The sequence below is a fragment of the Thermobia domestica genome, chromosome 13 (assembly GCF_964235325.1).
Source record: "Thermobia domestica chromosome 13, izTheDome1.hap1.1, whole genome shotgun sequence".
NCBI lineage: Eukaryota > Metazoa > Arthropoda > Insecta > Zygentoma > Lepismatidae > Thermobia > Thermobia domestica.
In genome coordinates, this window is record NC_137466.1 from 190,375,204 (window position 1) to 190,398,413 (window position 23,210).

The following is a 23,210-nucleotide window of genomic DNA, read 5'->3' on the forward strand; positions in this document are numbered from 1 at the left end:
TTGAGGCGATCGCCCCCCCTCCCGCCAGAAGAGGAAACTTTCTTATTTTACATATAAATAAAACCTATCCCAGAGTTTAGAGCTCTTAAAAGTAGCTCTAAGTATCAGTATTACAACCTTCCCCCCAGAAGTCCGTCCTGGATCCGCTTCTGCCATAGATATTTGAATGTATCTACTTTGTCGATGATGTACAAGAATGTAGTAGCTACAGCGGTATAAAACTTGTGAGCCATACAATGAAGCTCTGGGAGAGAGCGATATAAGCAAGATTGAGACGAGACCGAAATAACAGATAACTAATTTGGTTTCATGTCAGGGCGATCGACAACGGATGCAATATTTGCACTTAGGACGCTAATGGAAAAAGTACAGAGAATACCAGAAGAACATTCATATGGTTTTCATCGACCTAGAGAAAGCGTATAATGTTATTTGGTGGACAACGAAGAAGAAGAAAGTTCCGAACACTTACAACTATATAATTTAAGATAAGTATAATGGGTTTAGGAAGGAGTGAAGAGCGCGTGCGTAATAACAGAAGAGTTACATCGTGCTGGTGAGTGAGACCAATTCAGCACTGCAAGAGAAATTAGATGCCTGTAGAGCATAGATGTTCATTTTACTTCGACCTCACTCACCCTCGCCCTCGCAGTAGCAGTTGGCCCTCGCCCTCGCAGTAGCAGTTGGCCCTCGCCCTCGTTCACCCTCGTCCTCGCCGTCGAAGCTTGTCCTCGCCCTCGCGGTCAATACTTGTCCTCGCCCTCGCGCACCCTCACCCTCGCCATCGAAGCTTGTCCTCGTCCTCGCGTACCCTCGCCCTCGCTGCCGAAACTTGTCCTCGCCCTCGCGCACCCTCGCCCTCGCCGTCGAAGCTTTTCCTCGCCCTCTCGCACCCTCACCCTCGCCATCGAAGCTTGTCCTCGCCCTCGCGCACCCTCATCCTCGCTGTCGAAGCTTCTCCTCGCCCTCGCACACCCTCGCCCTTTTCGTCGAAGCTTTTCCTCGCCCTCGCGCACCCTCACCCTCGCCATTGAAGCTTGTCCTCACCCTCGCCCCCGCGATAGGTGTTGTCCATTATCCTCGCTCGCCCTCGCCTTCGTGCTCAAAATTTTTCCTCGCCCTCGCGCACCCTAGCCCTCATATCATTGAGGGTGAGGGTAATTGAGGGTGAGAAGGCCTCGAGAGGGCCTCCTTCGTGAGGATCAGAGCATCAATTATTCAACCTATTTGTTGAATTATTTCCTTATCGTCAGTGGCAGATACAGGGGGGCGATCGGGGCGATCGCTCCCCCCCCAGAAGAGGAAACTTCTTTATTTTATATATAAAAATAAAACACATCCCAGAGTTTGGAGCTCTTAAAAGTAGCTCTAAGTAGCAGTATTACAACCCACCACCCCCACCAGAAGTCCGTCCTGGATCCGCCCTTGCTTAACATACGTCCTAAAGAAAGGAAACTAAACATATCATCGTATAACTTACTGTGGAATACCTAAAATGGAACAACTGTTACAATGGAGATCTCGGTCGATAGTGACGTTTACATCATTTATCAACAGTCTGAAGAGTTTTTCTTCCAGACATGTTTTTTTTGGGGGGTACTGCCCCCCGAATCTCTGAGAGCCTCCCCCGAAGGAGACCAAAATAATACGTCTATAATATAATAATGAATAGAATAGTACCTGCAGTGCCGCCCCGGGATACTAAGTGTGCCCCCCCCCCAGAACATTGTTTCTGAAAGAAACACTGCTTATGAAGGACTTCTTTTTCTGCGAAATCTTATCTCAATTAGTTCCAAAGCGGCTGACTAACATATCCAGCCCTTGTAAGAAGAAATGAATATGAAAGTACACTCGGATAGGTTAATTTTTGAGCCATTTTTCGTGGCAATTAAAACGCAACTCCTGTAGCTTTCTTAACTGCACGGGAAGACAACTAATACGTACTCAGGGAACGGCAAATATTTTATGGCACCATTTTCATTCTATGAACCTTAATACATACAAAAACTTTATGTTTCCAAATGAAACTATATAGCGACATTAATGGGTCATTTCAAACGAGTGGGGGGTTAACTGTCTCCCTTTGCCCCCCTAATCGCCGCCCATGCTATGATGTGTGTCACATTTGTGCGAAATTAATAATAATATGATTAAACTGTTTACCCACAACAAAATCCTGCTCGTTTTGCTGAAGTGGCTTTTCCTAAGTTTTATATGTTTCATATATCCTACAGTTTTTTTCAGGCCTTTTTTTTAATTTGTCCAAATTTATATTTCTCCTTTTACCACATAATCGTTCAATACTTGCACTATAATATTTACAATCAGTATATCATCCTGTAACGTATTTTATTCCTAATAAAAATCATTGAACAACACAATATACAAACCCTATCTCACTCGCTTGCACGCGAACCTTTGGTGCATGGGGTCCTGGGGACAATTCCAAGTGAGAGAACATTGAACGACAGTGGATCGAATTCCGCGTTAAACCTATAGGTCCACTTCTCATAGCCTCGCCGACGAAAGAGGACGCTAAACGGCAATCAGTCAACAGTTGCAAATTTCGGCTGCATAATCAACTTATGTCTTGTGGAACTTATTAAATTTATTTTGTTAAAGCAGCTCTTTTAACAAAATTTCAGTATTAACGTGTCAGATATTTCCATTTAAGGACAAGAAAAAACATATTATTTATTTTGTAACTAAATGATAGCTCTACCCACGTAGATTATAAAAGCAGAAACAATGAAAATCGATACAATAGTGACTGACATTATTTTAACAAATATCGATTCAGATAATAGTTTGGGCTGTCACAAAACTATGAAAAGTTAAAAATTCCAATTAATTGTAACAACTTCATCAGTGGTGGACATTGGTGGAGGATGTATGCTATTAATTAGTCCATTTCATGGGCATCCAAACTCACGAGCTCAACGCTCGCTAGTTCGGCATTCGCGCTCGACCGTTCTCGGGTTCGATAATTAAGCGCTACCCCGAGCGCCAATGAAATAAGTCAGTGCGAGTCCAACTGAGGGAAGTGAGCCCAAGCACGATTCCCAAAGGAATAAATGAGCGAGAGCCCAGTTGAAAAAAATGAGCCCGAGTCCGAGAGAGTCCAGAGCAAAATGGCCATCTATGAACCAAAGTCATTCCATCAAGTCATTTTTCCATCTGATCTACTGCATTCTGATGGTTCTCTCATTGATTGTGTTTGTTCAGATATCAGCGCTCTTGTCATTTACTGCTGAATGACGTGAGTGACTGTCTGTCTGTCTACCAACACTCTTTAAACATGACAGTGTAGTAGACACTTCTTATCTAAAACGTCTCCAGCACAGGGAGGGCAACAATGAGGCACACTTACTTCTTAAGGTAGCGCTATTTCTACCCGGAAACTTTCATGGGAAAAATCAAATATTATTCTTATTTGCATTATTATTTTTAATAATTATGTACGTACACACGAGAAATTGTCTACTGCAATTAATTGAAAGGAAAAATACGATTAATGTATAACCTTGCTATGACACTAACTTTTCATCTAGGGGACATGGCAGATGATATTTTTAATTTTGCCTCTCTCCAAAAGAGGTCAAACATTTAACTCCAAAACAGTTGCTTTTAAGGAAGCTTATCCTCCTCAATCGCATGCCCTCGTTCTCCTGAAGGAAGTTGTCTCTAGCCATCGTGCACCCTTGCTCTCGCAGTAACACTTGGCCCTCACCCTCGTTCACCCGCGCCCTCTTCGTCGAAGCTTTTCCTCGCCCTCGCGCACCCTCACCCTCGCCATCGAAGCTTGTCCTCGCCCTCGCGCACCATCGCCCTCGCTGCCGAAACTTGTCCTCGCCCTCGCGCACCCTCGCCCTCTTCGTCGAAGCTTTTCCTCGCCCTCGCGCACCCTCACCCTCGCCATCGAAGCTTGTCCTCGCCCTCGCTGCCGAAACTTGTCCTCGCCCTCGCGCACCCTCACCCTCTTCGTCGAAGCTTGTCCTCGCCCTCGCGCACCCTCGCCCTCGCGCACCCTCGCCCTCGCGGCCAAAACTTGTCCTCGCCCTCGCGTCACTGTGGGCGAGGGAACTTGAGGGTGAGGATGCCCTCGAGAGGGCCACCCTCGCGAGGGTGAACATCTCTGCTGTAGAGGAGCATTGGCCAGCAAAGGGCTTAGAATTAGTAAAATTAAGATAGCGTATTTACATTGTCCTCTCAGGAAAATGTAATCAAGTACACAGGAATGCGACTGGACGAGGTGGTAATGACGAGGAAATTCAAGTACTCGGGATCAATACTGCAAGAAAATGCAGGAATAGAAGATGGAAACAGGAGAATTATCAGCGGTTGATCAAAATGGAGAGAAGTAGCAGGAGTATTATGGGACCGTAGGGTACCAATACGCTTTAAAGGAAAAGTTTACAAAACATTAGTGAGACCTGCTATTTTATACGGAGCAGAATGTTGGACAACGAAGAAGAGAGAGGGAAAAAGTTGGACGTTGCGGAGATGAAGATGCTGTGACGGATGTGTGGAGTAACGCGGAAGGACAAAATTAAGAATGAAGTGATCCGGGGAACAGTAAAGGTGAGACCAGTAGAAGAAAAACTCCAAGAAAGTAGACTGAGATGGTTTAGTCATGTAAGAAGAAGTCAACGAGTGGATGCTATAGAAGTGAATGAGAGACGAATCCGAGGCCGGCGAAAGAAGAAGTGGGGAGATTATATTAGGACCGATATGGTGCAGTGTGGTGTCACAGTGGATATGACACAAGAAACAGGTGGAGGACAGCGATCCGAGAAGTAGACCCAGCTAACTGTTAAAAAAAAAAAAAAAAAAAAAAAAAAAAAATAGAAAAGTTTGAGTCTCAAGTCAAAAGTCTCAAGAAAAGAAGAGAAAAGTGCTTACTGTTGCATTACTGTATATGGTACTAGCAAAGCACTGAAGGCAACTTAGAAAATGTAAGGAAATTGTTGCCCAACAGATTGGGGATGTTGTTTTCACCACTAGCTTTTATGAAAAGCTGGAAATATGAATAATAAATTTTATATTTTTTTTAATGAAAATGCAAGAATATTAAATTTGGGATGTAACTTTAATAGAGCTAATATTGTAATTATAAATTAAATACATAAAATACATATTTTAAAAGATGCAACAGAATTTTGGGTAGGTAAACTAGAATTTTAGGTTTGTAAAATGTAATGGTTTGTAATGTAGTTTTTTTTTTTTTTTTTTTTTTTTTTAAATATGTTAGCTGATTACAACACCTTTAAGTATTGAAGTAGCTCCATGACCTGTTGTTTAACGATGTTTTTTGTTAAAATTTTACTTATATTTTTCGACAAACTTGGTGTTTGTGGTTTTATTTAAAAGTTGGTTTTACAAAACCCAACCCCCCTTTTTTATTATTATTTATAAAAGGTAACAAACTTTAAATGTTAGGGAACGCTCATAATTACGTTGTTTTATCGTAAATTGAAAGTTTTAGAAGGTATAGGACATACATTTTTAATGATTAATATTACAAGCGTTACCCTTAATTCACCTCACGGGAGGTGATATTGTTTAACGTGAATTTATCAATTACATTTCAAAGAGTGTCAAAACCAGCTTCATTAAATATAAAACCGAAAGCTATAATATAAATATTGGATAACGTGATTATTTTACGTGTTTTCGTGATGAAGTTAACTAAAATTTAGTTTTACTTGCGAATCCGACTAGACACTCATAGACCCCCACAGGAAACAGTCTCGCAGACTACAGTTTAAGAATTGCTAAGGTAGGTCCTTACTCTCATGAGGTAGTGTTTCTCTCATCTTTCGTTACGAGACGAGAGTTAGTTACCTGCTCTTGAAGAGGCGTCGTGGAAGTGATGACTCGTCTTTTGAACAGTTCTAATTATGGCTAACCATACTGTATATATATTACATATATTTTTAAGAGATTTTTTGTGTAGCTTTTTGAAGCTTCACTGGATGTTTAAGCTGGAAGTATGAATCACAAAATATAAACAAAGGAAAATATTGCCAATTTCAACAGAGAATAATATTTAATAACTATAATAGTAATAATAATTTTCTTTTACAATTACGAAACTGTTTAACTTACACAGGCAGAAGGAAATAAAAATTCGTCCTTAATTATAGTACTATCCTAAGTCTCACGTAATATCCGAGTTCTGACGCAAGACCATCTTGAAATAGACCTTATACTTCCAGAAGAGCCAAGGCTTAATAAGAGAGAGCAATTTTCATAATAATTGAAGAACATTGTATAATCTTTAATTGCTAAAGAAGATGGACGCAATTGAATCCATTCTTACTATCTCATATCTTTATGTTCTATAAGGATACATATTAAGACCGAAACTGGTAAATTTCTTCAACTTTAGGTTTCTAGACAGAAGAAAGAGATAAGGGACCTTTCTCTTGGAATCTATTCCTTGAGCATTCAGTTCATATTTAAAAAAAAAGAAAAGAAAAACTTTCTACCTCTTCTCGTTTATGTTCTGATATCTGTCGCCATCCAGGAGGACGGACGATTGGTTGTCTTGGAGTTTACTACCTTTTTCCAGCACTGAGGCTATATAATTAGTGATGGGCACAAAAACAGGTTTTTTGGTTTCCGGTTTTAGGAAAACCGAAACCAGTTTTTGAATTTAAAAACGTTTTTTCGCCGAAACCGGTTATCGGTTTTCTCCAAAACTGGCTCGGTTTTTCACCGAATCCGGTTTCAATTTTCTTCAGAAACCGGTTCCGGCGTTCTCGTACAAAAACCGGTTCGGTATTTTACCGAGTACGGTCTCGGTTTTCTTCAGTTTTTCCAAAACTTTTTCTATGTCTGATCAGAATAGTGTTCCGTTGTTCACTTATTACTCAACTATAACGGAGAAATCCGAAATTAGTTTCGGTGAAAACTAAAACCGGTTTCATTTTTTTGCAGAAAACCGAAATTTCAGTTGCGGGATTTCGGTTTTTCTAGAAGCCGGTTTTGCCCATCCCTAAAAAGAACGGGAGCTTAACGTGGAATCTAAACAACATGAGCACTCACTGGGAATCAAATCCAGATCTCCAGCGCCGAACGACTACATATTTAACATACAACAACGAGAGAAATCGAACGGACGGAAGGACAGATAAGACTTGCTACTCTTACCTACGGACGCATACTAAGTTTTGAAAAAATGAAATGAAATATTTGTTTTACGACCGACTGTTATGCCGGCTACGCTAAAGGAGATGGTGATGATGAAAAATGAATGAAATGGTGGAATGAAGAAAGTGGGAGGAAACGCGAGAACCCCGAGAAAATCCACGCACGTGGTGCTTGTCCACCACAAAGTTCACTTGGCACGATCTGAGATCGAACCAAATACACCATGCGCCAGAGGTAAACGCTCTACCACTGAGCCACCGCGGCCCTCACACGAAGCTTTGAAAGTTGAAGATAGTGGCGACTTTTGAGGGAATTCACATCAAGTTAAGAGAAGATGTTTTGGCTACAAGCTAAGAGAAGATTCTTTAGCTAAAGTGGGCCTAGTAACTCTTGTATAAAGCCTTCTGAAGATGTATAAGGACTTCTTCTTTTAGCCTGTAGCGATAAAATTTGGATTATTACCGAATGTGAGTTCCCTCAAGAGCCGCCACTGTTTCAAACAGAACACGAATTTTCCTCTTTATTGGTTCAATTTACCTTTTGACAAAGTTTCAATAACCAGATCTTGAGTTGAAATAAATTACTGCGAATATCATTGCTTCATTAAAAAAAAAAAAAAAATGAAGAAATAGGAAGTACGTGCTGGCATCTATTGTAAATTATTGCATCGTTATAAACTTTCGGAGGCTGGAAACACGTTCACCAGTATGAAAATTATAACTGCTTAAATTCTAGGGAATTAATTGAGACATCCGTTTATTACACATGTGCAGGTACGAGTAAGTTAATCATACCAGCACACAAACAATGCTAGCGTTGGTTTGTTCCACACGTCCTGACCATGAACAGGGAGAAGTAGAGAACACAGATTATCGAAAATTCGATGAACTAGGGATTCTCATTAAAATGAAGCAAATCACTAAGTGTGAACACACTAATTTTCTTTGTAATTTCCGGATCGGCGAGCTACCCGGAGTTGGAGGCTATTCAAAAGTAGGTGTGACTCATTCAGTGTAACAAACTAAGGCTCCACGAAAAATAACTCTAAAATGTCGATTATTTAAAAGTTTTCATTTTATTTAACATCAAATTTACTAGGATATAAAAAAAGCTTAAAATCAGTACTAGACGAGTGCATATAAGATAGTTGTGCAGTGGTGAATCTTGAGGGCAATCACGTTGGTAAAATATTCAATTATAACGCGCTATAAGCTACGGGAAGAAGGCTTAATACAGCTTCAGAAACCCATATACAAGAATTAGTACGGTAGGTAAGCTTTCTTCCTTTGGAGCGTTAAAAATTAAATGTTTAACGATAAGACTTCCTTCAAAAGCCGCCACTGTAATGATAAGTCGTTAAGCAAAGTGCGTCGCAGAAATTTTAAGGGAATCGAATTATTTTAAACACGTTAGGATCTTGGAATTTATATAAATTAATATACAAGAAAGACACGTTTTAATCGAAAGCTACAAGGATAAGGGAGATATTGGCAGCGGGGGTAAAAGTGTGAGGGAACGGGGAGGACGTCGTCCCCCAGTTCCATAAAATATCGATAGCGTTACCCCACTTCTTAAAAAAATTACAATGGGCTAAGATAGGCAAGGGGGACGGTGTGACGTCATGCGTCCCCCTACCTTTTCAGATTCACTTTTACCCCTGATTGGCAGTCAATCTTTAAGTAAGTTTAGAAGTGATACTTTGCGTGGTGGTGATGAGGAGATGCCCATAGAATAGTTTAGAGGAATATGTCATAGACTCTTCCTGTATTCTGCGGAGGGGGGGAGTTCTGTATTCTAGGCCTTTACTAGAAAATAAGAGTGTTGTGTGGTTAGCGTAGTCGCCTTTGGCGCGGGAGACCCGGGTTCGATTCTCGGTGAGAACCCATGTGCTTTCAGACCCCACGTTAAGCTGTAGATTCACGTTTCATATACTGCAGTCTCGGTACTAAACAGGATGCTAAACTCCAAATCTACCACTATCACCAGGAGTAAAAGTGAGGAGAAAGAAGGGTGATGCCGTTCCACAACTTCCAATAAATACCTATGGCGTCCTTCCACTTCCTAACAAATTACAATAGGCAAAGATAGGCACGGGGGATGACATAACCTCATGCATCTCCCTACTTCCTCAGATACACTTTAACCCGGACTCTAATACCTACCTCTGTATTGAATTAAAGGCCTGTTCCACGATAAATAAAAATTATGTATCCTCATTGCACATGCGCATATATAGTAAATTCTATGTAAATGGTACAGCGTCTTAAAAAAAAAAAAAAAAAAAAAAAAAGTCCCCCAAATGCCTGCCACAGATAACGGCCTGCCGACACCAGGAAACGTTGGGACAGCCTTATCCTCAAAGAAATAGCATTTCTTCTGGGCATACTGTCTGGGGTGCTTCGCCTCCTCCCGAATTGAGTTCCCTTCCTCGTCATCCAAGCCAAGATAAATTAAACTGCGACTATCGGTAAAAAAAAAAAAAAAAAAAAGTGTCCTAGCGTAGCCCCTTACATTTTGATTTCTCTCAACGGGAAACATTCTGGAAGAAAACCTGGAAGCAACCACGAAATTTAGACATGAATTCAAAATTTTAGATATAAAGTAAAGTAAATAAATAAGGAGGACATATTAATATTTCTTAAATGCAGATGACATGTATTGTCAAGTAGATACTTTACGACCAAATTTCTTCCAGACATGTTTTTGGGATCCACTGCCCCCCCCCCCCCCCCGTTGGAACTCTGAGAGTGCCCTCCCGGAGGAGAACAAAATAATACGTCTATAATAAATATAATATTACTGAGTGAAAATATCTGACCTCCCGGAACGTTTTTTTTTTCTGAAAGAAACATTGCATTACGAAATTCTTCAACAAACTAGAAATAGGAGGGGAAAAAGCAATTTTAACTCACCTCAGTATTATCTGATGAGACATTAGTTGACGTTTTGTTCAACGAAAGGAAGATAATCTTCAAAGCATTTTTCTCAACAAAACACCGACAAATAGCTAATCCACTTATTTCTTTCTTTCACTTCTAATTTATGTTAGAGAGCACCACTAACATGACACTACGAAAAACTATTAACATTCCACACACAACATGTATATACACACACACACACATAAAAAAAAGTATTGAAACTCATATAAACACATCCGAAACACAATGACTTTCGTTAACTGTACGATCCATGATAAACACTGTTTTAGAAGATGATCACACTAAATAGCGAACACTGCAAATGAACGATGCACGAAAGCAACATGCCAAGATAAGAATAAAATGCATTCGTAACATAAACAAGAATTGTTATGTACACACAGGCACAAAAAAGAAAAAAAAACATAAAAACGAAAATAATGCAAGTTCAAGCGCACTTTCACTATCATCAAGTCTTTTTTCCTTCCTGCATACTGGATGAATCATAAAACAAACTCACGCACACTATATTGAATGTATACTGTGTAACAGCTAACGAAAAGAATTTACATAGTAAGCAGCGAGAAGCATTTGCAAATGCAAGGAAAACCCCGGTGTTTTTTGTATTGAAGCGTGTAGTGTGATGTGTTTCACGCACATGAGTTTTTAATCTAATCCATCCAGTCAGCGAAAATGCAATGCGAAAAGATATGTATTCCTCTCCTCTTCCCCTCCCTCTCCTTTTCTTTTCTTCTGTCTTATTTTTCATGAACGGGATTATGGGAACCGAAACATGAGCACTCGATTTTCATTTGTGCTCTGTGGCTCTTGAGACTCCGAGAAGTAAGAAGAAAACACTTCTCCTCCTCCAATAGTGAACGTGACTTCGGCTGTCGGCAAACTAACTAACGAACGAATGACGGAACGAAATAAAAAAACGAACAGTGTATGTGTGTGTGTATGTAAAAATCCACAGTGGTATATAAAACTTTCCCCTCCATGTTTCGTTACGTCACGCTTTGTGTATGTCTGTGTTCTATACAGACACAGAGAGGAAAGAATACCTCCGTGTGTCCTTGTTCAATTGTACACATTATGGAGAATGACTCGTCGCGGTCTCAATCACGTAACAGGTTGGTCAGATTGTTCGTTTAGGTTCAACTTTGACGTAGTTACCATTGTGGGCGGAGGCAAAATAGATGGCTCTTGTGTTTCTTTCAATAATTGTTTTCATGTGTTCGTGAAAAGCTCTTCCAAGATGAACTAGGGAAGGTTTTTATTACTACCACACTGTTTACAATATCACCTGTAGGCTATTCGTGCAGCGATAGTGTGCGCCTGATTAAAGTTGACGGCCTGATTAAAGTTGTAAAATTCTGTTACAATATTTTCATTAAAATTTTGATGTATCACGAATGCATACGGTACAATGTCAGAAAATTGTGTTCGAAAAGGTGAAATCAAATTTAAGGGGCCTCAACCGGGACACTATTTCCTAAAAGACGCGTCCTAGACAAAAGTGAAGTGTAATCATAATTTAATCTATCATAGGTCCGGGGGGAGCGCCCAGCATACTCCGAAGAGAAGAAACATTTATGTCAAGCTTATACCCTGTGAAAATTTTAGGACTACTTTGCTGGTCATAATGTTTCCCCCTGCTCCAACATTGATGCTATTTGACTTCAGATCCAAGGCATATGCGGTTTGTAAAATATACAGCCCCGTCCAGACTTTGTCACAACGTCGAAACAATTCGCTTGATACTAATTCTATTTCCACAACATACACAATCGATTCGGAATAACGATTAACGAAATACTTAATCAGAGTTTAACATCCATTTTCATCATTTAGATTACACGAGGCGAGAACTCTGAACAAAACCATAACTCTTTCTGTCCTCAACTATATATATATATATATATATATATATATATATATATATATATATATATATATATATATATATATATATATATATATACTGTATGTAATTAGACTACTTGAGGTCCTCAGAGTAAAGATATCCGTCAAATTAACCGATATACATATCGTAGGGACATAGGGATAGAGTCACCAGATTTGACCAAGACTTGGAAAGTATAGTTAGGTTGTAAACCGGAAGTAGAAAATGGAATCAATTAATCTCTTCCGTTATGTCTAGAAGATTAAAGTAATGGGGTTGCCAATTGACCGATGTTTTGCCGGCAGCGCACGAAACAATATAGAGATTCTGTATGAAGCTGATGCGGGCTCCTTATTGACCACATATGCGACCGATATTTTTATTGTTTTATTTACTAGCAAAATAATAATAACACGAATAAAATACTGATAGTCAGCCATCCAAGGGAAATTATCGTAATAACTTTCATTCCTTGGTCAATCCGGTCAATCCAAAGCTAACAATATATATATATATATATATATATATATATATATATATATATATATATATGTGTGTGTGTGTGTGTGTGTGTGTCGCCGCACACACCATACTTGCACATTTGAAGAAAATGGTGCACTGCTAACACTGTCCCTTCTACCAATCCAAAGCTAACAAAATTCTAGAATTTTTACGTAGTGTGTATACTATACTGCAGCGTTTCCCAACCTTTTTCAAATTGCGGCACACTATGGGTGTAACTTGAATTCTCACGGCACACTCATAGATTTTATTATATTTAAATATAAAGTACCATGGTATCTTTTTCTCTGATTACTGATCTCCTCACAGAGAAGAAAGCTCGATCACTGGTTTTCCACCATGGTAAATCATTATGCTTATTTTTCATTCTAATTTTAGAAAACAATTGCAATGAAATATTGGACTTAGCTTTTTAAAAATACGCTTTCTTTTTCGAAAACTGCATCCAAAGTTTCAGTAAGAAGGAAGATCACTAAATAACGAACGAACAAACAAATCTTTTTTATTTTTATTTTTAAAACACAAATGTAGGTAACTCGTATGCATGTTTGTTTTGTCGAACGGATTGAATATTTTAAAATTTGAAGTTACGAAATAGTCTGCAACAAAGAAGCAATAATGTTCATAACGTCATAACAATGATAACAAATACCTTTTTCAATATTAAAAATGTACAGAAAAGTAACGCGGGATGAAACTTAAAATTGTAGATTCATATTAAAGGTTCATAGTAATGTGAAATACAAATATACATTTTTCCTTGTCCTGCAATTTAATTGCTATAAAATTAATAACTTTGTATCGATTTATTCGCGGCACACCAGCTGCCCATTCACGGCACACCTGTGTGCCGCGGCACACCGGTTGGGAAACGCTGCTATACTGCATCTTTGGGGAAAAAATGGTCCAATAAAATTGATGCCACTCTTCGTCTACTGAAATGAAGGGCTTCTGTAATAATGTTTAAGAACAACAGAACAAGAGGAAGGGAATTATTTGCTTGTACTTCACTAATAGAAGTTATTTTGCGAAAAGAGCAGCAGTAGACCGGAAGCGTTGAATATATGCTTAAAAAATAATTATTTCTTCATAGCAGCCATTCAGTATCATATTCTGCTTTATTATAATATATAGGAAATCTATTATTTTCAATATTACTGCTATTTCTGCAAACAAAGGTTGAAAGCAATCTCAAACATTAAGACCTAGTGGCAACATAATGACAGTACAAGAACATTATTTTATTATGGTTTTAGACAATTTGTTGAAATATCTCTTGTGACGTCAGCTCGCACGTAGCTCAATGCAAAGAGAAGGAAGCAACATATATTGCTGTACCAAATTATCTTATCTAGAATGTAACGTATTAAATTATATGGTCTAGAACAGTGTTGCTCAAACTTTCCAAGTCACGGACCCACCTCGAATGTTATGAAACCTCAGGAACTCAAAAAAAAGAAGAAGAAGAAGAAGAAGAAGAAAATTGGCATGTTGCCACTGAAACTACAAATTCAAATATTTTTATGGTACGGAAATCAAAGTAAATGCTAAACTTTTCTGTTGGTTTCTTTCTGGAAGCTTCAAAGTTTATATTTCATTGCGATCAACTGATATCATAATTCTGAAAGTGCATCAAGATAGTCTTTGCTTGGATTACAGTTTAGTATCTCTTTCTCTAGCATCGAGGCTATATAACACGTGGACTGAACCACATGAGCTCCTATTGGGAATAGAACCCGTGTCTCCTGCGCCACAGACCCATACACTAACCATATAGCATATGAGGGAGCTCAAGCCACTTCAATACTTGGCTTTCCTTTGTAACCAGAAATACCACCTATTTCATATTTTTTTTTGTAGCAAAGATTGGCATGTGCTCTTTAATACTCATCCGATATTTCAGAATATTCATTTCTTACTTACACCCATAAAAACTGTTAAACTATTGTAACAGTTTAATATGATCCATGAATTTCGCCACCCAATCAACAACACCTTACGATGCGCCAATGGGTGCGATACATAGGTAGAGAACCACTGGTCAAGAATGTATTGCTGTATCAAATTATCCTATATACTACAATATATTGTTGTTCTAAATTATTTACAAGAATGTATGGCTGTACCAAATTATCTTATATAGAATGTATTTCAGTCCCAATTATCCTATCTACTAGCAGAGGCGTACGAAAGAGGGGTTTCATGTTTTAAACACTTAAGCAAGAAATATGGGAATTACACATAACTGGATATGGAATTGAGTCCTTTAAGAGGCTCATCACGGCGAAATTAAAATACCGCTAATTTTATAGTAATAATGTGATATCTTCAAATAGATAAAAGAAAATCGAAAAATGGAACAAGAGCTCGCTAGACAATATTATTTTACATTGAGATACCGTTATCACGACTCACTTATCTACTTTCTATTTCCGGCCATTTAGAAAATCGGCATTTATTTTTGCGTTTCTAAATGACTACAAACGGAAAGCTACTAGGTGGCTCGTGATAACGGCACCTCATGCAAAATAATATTATCTAGGGCGCTCCTGTTCCACATTTCCATTATATTTTATCTATTTGAAGATATCACATAATTACTGTAAAATTAGCGATATTTTAACTTCGCAGTGATTAGACCTCTTAACTAGTGACGGATCAAGAAGGTAAAAACTGGGAGGCCAGACAGAACCCAGCCCAGCCTTTTGGTAGTGGTGTGAGAGAAGGCTCACATGTTTTGGAATTTCCTATATATCATGAGTTTACTATAAACTTTCAAAAATATATAAATAATACTCGTAGCTTAAATTATTTTTGTCACTCAAAAAACTGGGGCTTAGACCCCAGAGACGTACACAGGGGGTGGGTCCTTGGGGTCGGACCCCCTGAAATTTCGACTTTTGTGTATATTTAGACTAATTTTAGGGGCAATTTTAGGAATTTTAATATAAAAATTACCCTCATATTGAGTTTGAACCCCCTCCGAAAGAAATTCCTGCGTAAGCTACTGCTAGGCCCCACGGCCCTGGCCTAGATCCGCTACTGCTCTTAATCTCTCATACCTCGATTAACTTTTGAGTACGCGACAGTATTTAGTAAATAATCGTTGTTGCACCAAATTATATTTTTATCTAGAATGTATTGCTGTATCATGCATTTATGTAGTCTCGCAGTTTCACTTTAATAGAAATAGAAATGAAAAAGAAATAAAATTTTTGAGTTTTACGTCCCACGATTATGCCGGCTAGGCTAAAGGAGACGGTGAAGATGAGAAATGAATGAAATGGTGGCATGAAGAAAATGGGAGGAAACGGGATGTTAGGAGATCTGGTGTGAAAAGAGAAAACAATAATAAAACAATGTAGTAGTCAGAACGGCAAGAATTCTTCGGTGAATCGCTGTAACAGAAACTGACAAATAAACAGAAAAACAAAATGTCTACAAATTACTTTAATTATCATAGCTCCTAGTAGTTAAATAGTGTCTTGTTTAAGTAATTTGCATGTGTTATAGGCTTATATTTCTTGCAACTGAAATGCTTCTCCTTTCCTTGCGATGTTCTTTTAAACAACTTCTAAATAGTGTTTAATAATACATGTGAAAAAAAAAAAGAGAGAGAGAGATGCTGTTCTGTCGGAAACGCCAATAATATGCTAACGCAAAGCAATTATACTGGACAAGCAAACATCTCCAGTAACTGACGGTTCTTTCCAAAGCTTTCTCTTTTAAAAGACAGAACGAGAGAAGAAAGGGAGGCAAAACTGTTTGTAGGACCCTTGTTCTCTTTTAACCAGTAGAGTTTTGTTTTCAAAAAGAAAAAAAAAAAAAATCTCAAGGCTAGAAAATGTAGCAAAATGTTTCTCCAAATCATTTCTTTTTTAATTGCACGAAACAGCACAAATTAAGCATTTGTTTTATTTTACAGTCACTTGCGAAGTTAAAAATAAAACAACTCTATGCCATGTTAAGGTAAGGACGCCAATTGCCAATAGATAGTAGCACCTTTCCCTTATCTTTCTCATTGTTGCTAACTCTTTCTCACTTTTGCATATTTATAATAACGCAAATTCTTACCAGAAAAAAATCGAAAAAACTTGGCCCACAGACACAAAAAGAATTAAATCAATAACCAATGGAATATCTCCACGTTTTCATGCACGTTGCTGTGGTGTAAAATACATTATGTATCCAGCAATAAATAAAAATAGATTATTTTTTTTCCGCCCGCTGATTCGAGCATACCCTTTCCTGCTGCTGGTGTACGAGAAATTGCTGTATAGTACACGGGTCTTACTTATTTAAGACGTGTTCAAAGCTTGTTTTTCCTAATCATGGCTGGAGTTACTTGCAGCACATATCCGAACGGAGTGCTCTCTACCTACATACATAACCTCATCCTGAGGCTATCGTGCATTCACTGCACTGATCCCTTTGGATTGGATGATGCATCGTTTGCCGAGGATAGGGTTAATTAAAGCTCCAATCAGCACCCCCCCCCCCCCTTCGGAAGATACAAGGGCAGATACTCATTGTAACTGGCACAGTCGACCTTTGTCTGAAAACAATGCTGAATCCGTAGACAAAACCCTCGGGTTCCCGTTCACCTGGCTACATTCAGAAACTGCTTGAACGGATGGAACTAATGTAATGCACCACCGATCCGCCGGAACCTATACCATCTACTTCTGGATCGATTTATATCGCAGCACCGACCCGGCCAAAGATATATTCCTTTCTACTAACTAATTATGACTCAAATACAGAAATAGCCATTACATTTTTTAAATCAGATCATGAAATATCTTCCGCGGGCTAGTATCAAGCAAATTGTGTTCACCAAGAATGGCATTATCAAGTCAGACGATGTGAACTTCAGCATATCACTCCGTAACAAAGCTAGCTAGAGCTTCGCTCACGAATCTCTGCCGCGATTCTAATTCTTCGTTGGCGTCAATCGCGGCAGAGATTCGTGATCTAAGCTTTATTACCAAGAAGAACTTAAAGCCGAAGGTATGGACGTTGTGAAATGTCTTCGAATAAAAAATAACAATGGCGCAACGTTTTAACCATGTCTCAAATATCTATCGATACATCGTTGCAAGACAGTGTTTACATCTTTAAAAAGTGACATCGTGTTGAACTCTCTCGTACTAGTTCACCTCTGGCCTCTCCCACTTAGATGTGAAAAATGTCACATGCTTCTTCCAATTGTGAAAATGTTTCCAAATGTGGGTACTGTGCAGGACAACACGAAACTATGGATTGCCCAAATGCACAGAAGCCACCACATTGTTCTACAAGTTACATGAACCCTACTTAAAGTTACAAATGTAAATCTAAGCCAGCAGGGGATCTGCATCACTCAGAAAAGACAGTTCCGCTCCATACGACTGACGCTTCAATCCGCTTTTCCCAATCTTTGCTTCTTCTGTTACCGTTGAAAATTTCCTACGATGTATCACATTTATCTTACAAAATATATTTTCATTTCAATGACAACTGATTCTTCATCATGTTATTGCCGTGGCTTCAGTTATATTTCAAGTTAATTTATGCGCTACTGTTCTGGTCCGTATGTTCATTTTCATATTGCACCGTGTGACTGCTCAGTATTGGTCATACCATTCTTTTTATGAATATTCGATCGTTATCTCAACACCGAATATTATTTGAGCAGTGACTCTTAGAAGAGCATATCAATATACTCACATTGAACGAGAACGCTTAAGAGTCTTCATCCCGGCGAAATTAAAATACCGCTAATTTTACAGTAATTATGTGATATCTTCAAACAGATAAAAGATAATCGAAATGTGGAACAAGAGCGCCCTAGACAATATTATTTTACATGAGAAACCGTTATCCCGACTCACTTATCTGCTTTCGATTTCGAGCCATTTTGAAAATCGGTATTTATTTTCGCGTTTCTAAACAGCTGAAAACGGAAAGCCGCTAGGTGACTTGTGATAACGGTACCTCACGCAAAATAATATTGTCTAGGGCGCTCTTGTTCCATATTTCAATTGTCTTTTATCTATTTGAAGATGTCACATAATTACTGTAAAATTAGCGGTATTTTAATTTCGCCGGGATGAAGACTCTTAAACCTACAACTTCTATACGCTTTCCCACGTATTAGTTTCTACGGCATGATTAAACAGACACAACGCTCGAGCACAAGGTGATGCTGCAAATGGAGTCACCATAAACTAACTTTGAAATCTCATTCTGTTTAACCACCTGTTCCACTGCCTGAACATTTAGTGACAACAGAATACTTACCAAAGATTGCTGTAACTGTGGCTACAATCTATATCCGTCCAGGGAATAAAATTTCGCTAGAGTTCTTTCAATACTTGCTTTCTCAGTACACCACTTATTAATACTGACGATTTTTTTGGAAATCTTATTTTAAAAATTATTTTAAAGCTCCTATAGGCTTCGTTATTGTGGGAGAGCCTCATAGAAAGTTGGTCTGGGGGCCCAGGAAATCAATGGTCAGACATAGTGAAAAGTTTGTTACTCTTGGTAGGCAGACGCCCTCTTGTTCTGTAACCGATTATTTTGTTACTTTTTTTTTATCATCACATTCTACCGTAAAAATATTTGTTTTATCAGCGGTTTCCCTATATACTTACCGCACTCCATATGTAATGGGCGTGATATTACAAGTATTTTTAGCTTTTAGTAAAGGCATAAAAATCAGTGTGTGGTGCTCAAACGATGGATGTAAAAGACCATTTCATAGCTTTCGCAGATATGTTTCTCTCTCTCTGTTCTTGAAGAAAACCAAAAGGAAGCAAAAAAGGAAAAGAAACAATAGTGTTATCTTGAGGGTAGGAAAGTCTGGAACCAATATTAGCACACAGAAATGTCATCGTAAATCATAAAGAGTTTCAGAAGACCACAAAACGATTTCCAAGGCTGGTCATCGAAATATTACAACCTATATCTTAAGGTTTTGTCGTAAAATTATATTATACGCCGCTGTACGATGGAGAATATTTTAACGACTTTCTCACAACACTACGTCCAAGAAGAGGACGGTATACTAAACTTGTCAAAACAAAATGTATTGTATTTCTCGACTTTTTTTCTTTCTTGAAAGAATACGCATTGTTACCAGGTTCTTTCCTTCGTATAATCGATATTCGAATTATTCTTCAATGGCATTGAGAAGAAGATCAAAGAATTCACATAAGTAAGTTTCTTTGGTTGGATGGGTTGAAATTTAGCGCCCCTTTCAGCAACGAGGCTACGTGAGACGCACTTATAGTTTAAAGCGTAATCCAAACTACCTTAATGTATTCAAATTTCAAGGTTCTCCCATTTGGAATCAAATCCGAGACCATATGCATCAAAGATGCGCGCGCTGGTTACTACACCAGTAGGGAGGCAATAACTGAGGTCTCATTTTACACTGTGGAAACATAGTCGATTTTTCATTCCCCCATTTGATAGTCTGGTCCTTTTGGGTCCGAATATTCGTCTTAGAATCTTGTTCTCAAATACTTTTTAGCCTGGGTTCTTACCTCAGAGTGAGCGAACGTGTTTTGCAACCATTTAACACAACAGGCATGATCAGTGGCGTAGGGAAGGAGGGGCCCGGAGGGGTCAGCTGCCCCCAAAGAGGCTCGACAATGTACTTTGGTACTTTGATGTTTGTAACTTTTTATATATTTTTATGTTTATATATTTTTTTGTTTGTAATTTTTCTATATGTACCTATAACAGCACTTGCCCCCCCCTCCAAACACACATCCTGGCTACGCTACTGGGCATGATTATCGTTTTATATATTTTAGCTTCAAATTTCTTGACAGAATTCGTGACGACAAAAGATTTCGAACTGAATATACGAATTCACTGCTTGTAGTCGACATTTAATTTCTTCGTGAATATGGTTTTGGTCTGTTAATATTGATCCTAGATATTTGAAAGTATCAACTTTATTGAGAGTAATATCACTGCATCTGTAATTTGCAGTATTACGATCCCGACGAACTTCCATGTACTTAATTTTCTATAGATTAACATCTAAACCTATGTCCTTGCAAGCATTTAATCTGTATTTCTTTCTATTCTTCTCCTATCATCCCCTATTAAACTTACATCATCAGCATACGTCATAATCTGGTGAATACTATTCAGCTCGAGGCCCTGGTTGCTGCTATGATTTCCCTTATAGTGTACTGAGACCAAAGTTGAATAATAATAGCGACAACGCATTTCCTTGTTTCAGGCTATTTTCGACGTGAAAGCACGTGGACAAGAAATTTTCTTCTCGGACTTTACTTTGAAAGTCATTAAACATATCTTAATTAATCTAACTAACTTTTATTCGGTATTCCAAATTGTGTAAGACTTTACATTTTACATATGACTTCCTGTCTATAAGTATGATCCAAATTAAGAGGGTAAAAAAAAAAAAAAAAAAAAAAAAAGCTATTATAAGTATATTTCGGCTAGCGGATGTTTTCTAACACAGCACAAACTGCTTGACAAAGTGACTATTATTTTCCGGTCAATGATATTCTTGTCCACTGAACCACGTATCCTATTCATATAATGTATGCAGAAAGACTTCATTGATATGCTTACAACATAGCCTGCAAGGTAGGTTTTCTTCATCTTGTTCATTCATTGAGATACATAAAAGAATTTTTACAAAGTCTAATATGAATGTTGTACCCATTGCTCTTGTGAATCTGTATTATATTCTGCGCTTGTACACGTAGTTCAAGGTTCGACTCCCAATGCGGGCATAGCATTTGAAATAAATAATATTGAGTGACAGATGAAAAAGTGCCATCTGACAATATGAGAACTACTTTCATTAAAATGTGTTCCCTACTGCTCTTAAAATTAATCAAATAAATTCCTCTCTCCCGCTTTATTATTTGAACAGTGAGGCTATTTAGTCCGATTACACCAAGGATCTTATAAAATAGAGGATCTGCCCCATATATATCTTCATCCTATTAAATAATGAAGCCAAAAAACAACCGAGTATCGGCACGTCTGATTGGCTACTCTCGTTTCCGACATCGTCTGATTCGTTACATTCGTTTCCGCCATGTTTGTTGGCTCAAAATATTGCGATCCTATTGGACGAAGTGGGCAGAGTAGGGGTGGCGAAACTGTGACGTATGGCTTTAAGATTTTATTGTAAGGGCAGATCCTCTATTTATAAGATAATTGGATTACACAGTTTCCCCTTCCACCTTTCCGAACTTCACCAAATAGTCTCTAACGTTTATGCATCGTTTGTGCACGCAGAAATAGTTTCTGCACAAAGCACTTTTAGGATATTCCAGAACTGATTTGAGGGAGGCTGTCCAAACGGTAGCCTCACCGCCCCCGTCGATTGTCGCCAAAACGGTCTCAATCGTTACTTCATCGATTATTTGTGTATTCACACTCTTCGTTTATGGAGAAACGGAAGTATTATATATAGGAGCATCTAGGTAAGGTATCAGTATCCCCTCCGCCACAGGTTGGCGCCATTATGGTATGAATCATTTAGTGCATGTTTGTGTACACAAAATTCTCATTTGTGTATAAAAGGAAGTGTAAGATTTTGGCGTATCTCTTTTGGGCGCCACTCCCCCAAATCCACTGATTAACGCCAAAATGGTTTCTAGTACGTTTCAGCTCTGGGGTCTAGCCTAGAAGGACTGGGACGACTGATACCAAACTTGTAGAGCTCTGCGCCCTACAATTAAAAACCAAAAAATAAAATGAACAAGTGTTGCCAGTGTACAATTGATCATGGATCCACAAGTAGAGTATCTGTAAATGTTCCTTCGATGATTTTGTTTTCCTGTCACCACTGATATTTTATACGCCAAGTTTCCTGTGCACTCCTTGTTCTCTCCATGTAGTTTATTGAGAATGTGAGATAAAAGGTGACGTCACAGAACATCCAGTTGGAGATTACTACTATATATAATCTCCTAAGAGACCATTTTCAGCACCGAGGCTATATGAGACGTGAACGTGAACTGAACCATCTGAGCCAACATTTTTTCCAATTTAAGCGTACTGCCTCAGATTAGGAGTCAATTCTTGTCTATACCAGCGTTTCTCAACCGCTGCGTCGCGACACGTGGTTGTGTCGAGAGATTTTTAATATCTTCTAAGATCTTCCGGAAACAAATTTTAGAAGAAAATAATATCGCCAATCGATTTGATTTCGCACTTGTTTTTCACATTTTATATCTCATAATCGTTCCATATTTTAAAAAAAATGTATCGTATGTGTTTTTATTGTTTGCTTTTTTGCACCTATGAAAAACAAATCACATGCAGGGTTGTCGCGAAAGTTTAAAACGTACTTTGGTGTGCCCCAAAGGAAAAAAAAAAGATTGTGAAGCGATGGTCTATACACAAGTCCAAGTATTATTAGATCACGTGGAGACAGGCTTTTAATACCCTACATTTTTCTCCATAAATGAATTAGCCCGAACTCTACCACGTTTCTTCGATTAAAAGACATGTAAGTATTAAGATACACAATAGAATTTCGCTCTATGTAAGTATTAACTCTACAGCAGACGGGTTGTACCTGACAAGCACACAACAAGAGAAATTAATTCAATCTTCGCGTTTTTTTTTTTTTGTTTGTTTTTTTTTTTTTTCAATGGGTGTCAGACAAAAACAACTGTGTCACTCAGTGTACGTTTCATTGCGATCCCCAGGAATTG

The 23,210-nt window shown here is 38.4% G+C and overlaps 1 protein-coding gene across 3 annotated transcripts in view; it reads right to left on the reverse strand.

Moving 5' to 3' along the window:
* Positions 1-23,210, reverse strand: part of LOC145668877 (uncharacterized) — a 215,976-nt gene that overhangs the window by 80,613 nt on the left and 112,153 nt on the right. Inside the window, exon 1 of one of the 3 annotated variants that reach the window (XM_081737132.1) lies at positions 10,068-11,028. The exons of the other annotated variants lie outside the window; for them this stretch is intronic. Within the exon in view, the coding sequence (XP_081593258.1) occupies positions 10,068-10,090 (23 nt within the window). The 5' untranslated portion in view covers positions 10,091-11,028. Of the gene's footprint in view, positions 1-10,067; positions 11,029-23,210 lie in introns of those variants that run through there. 3 annotated transcript variants of the gene reach the window in all.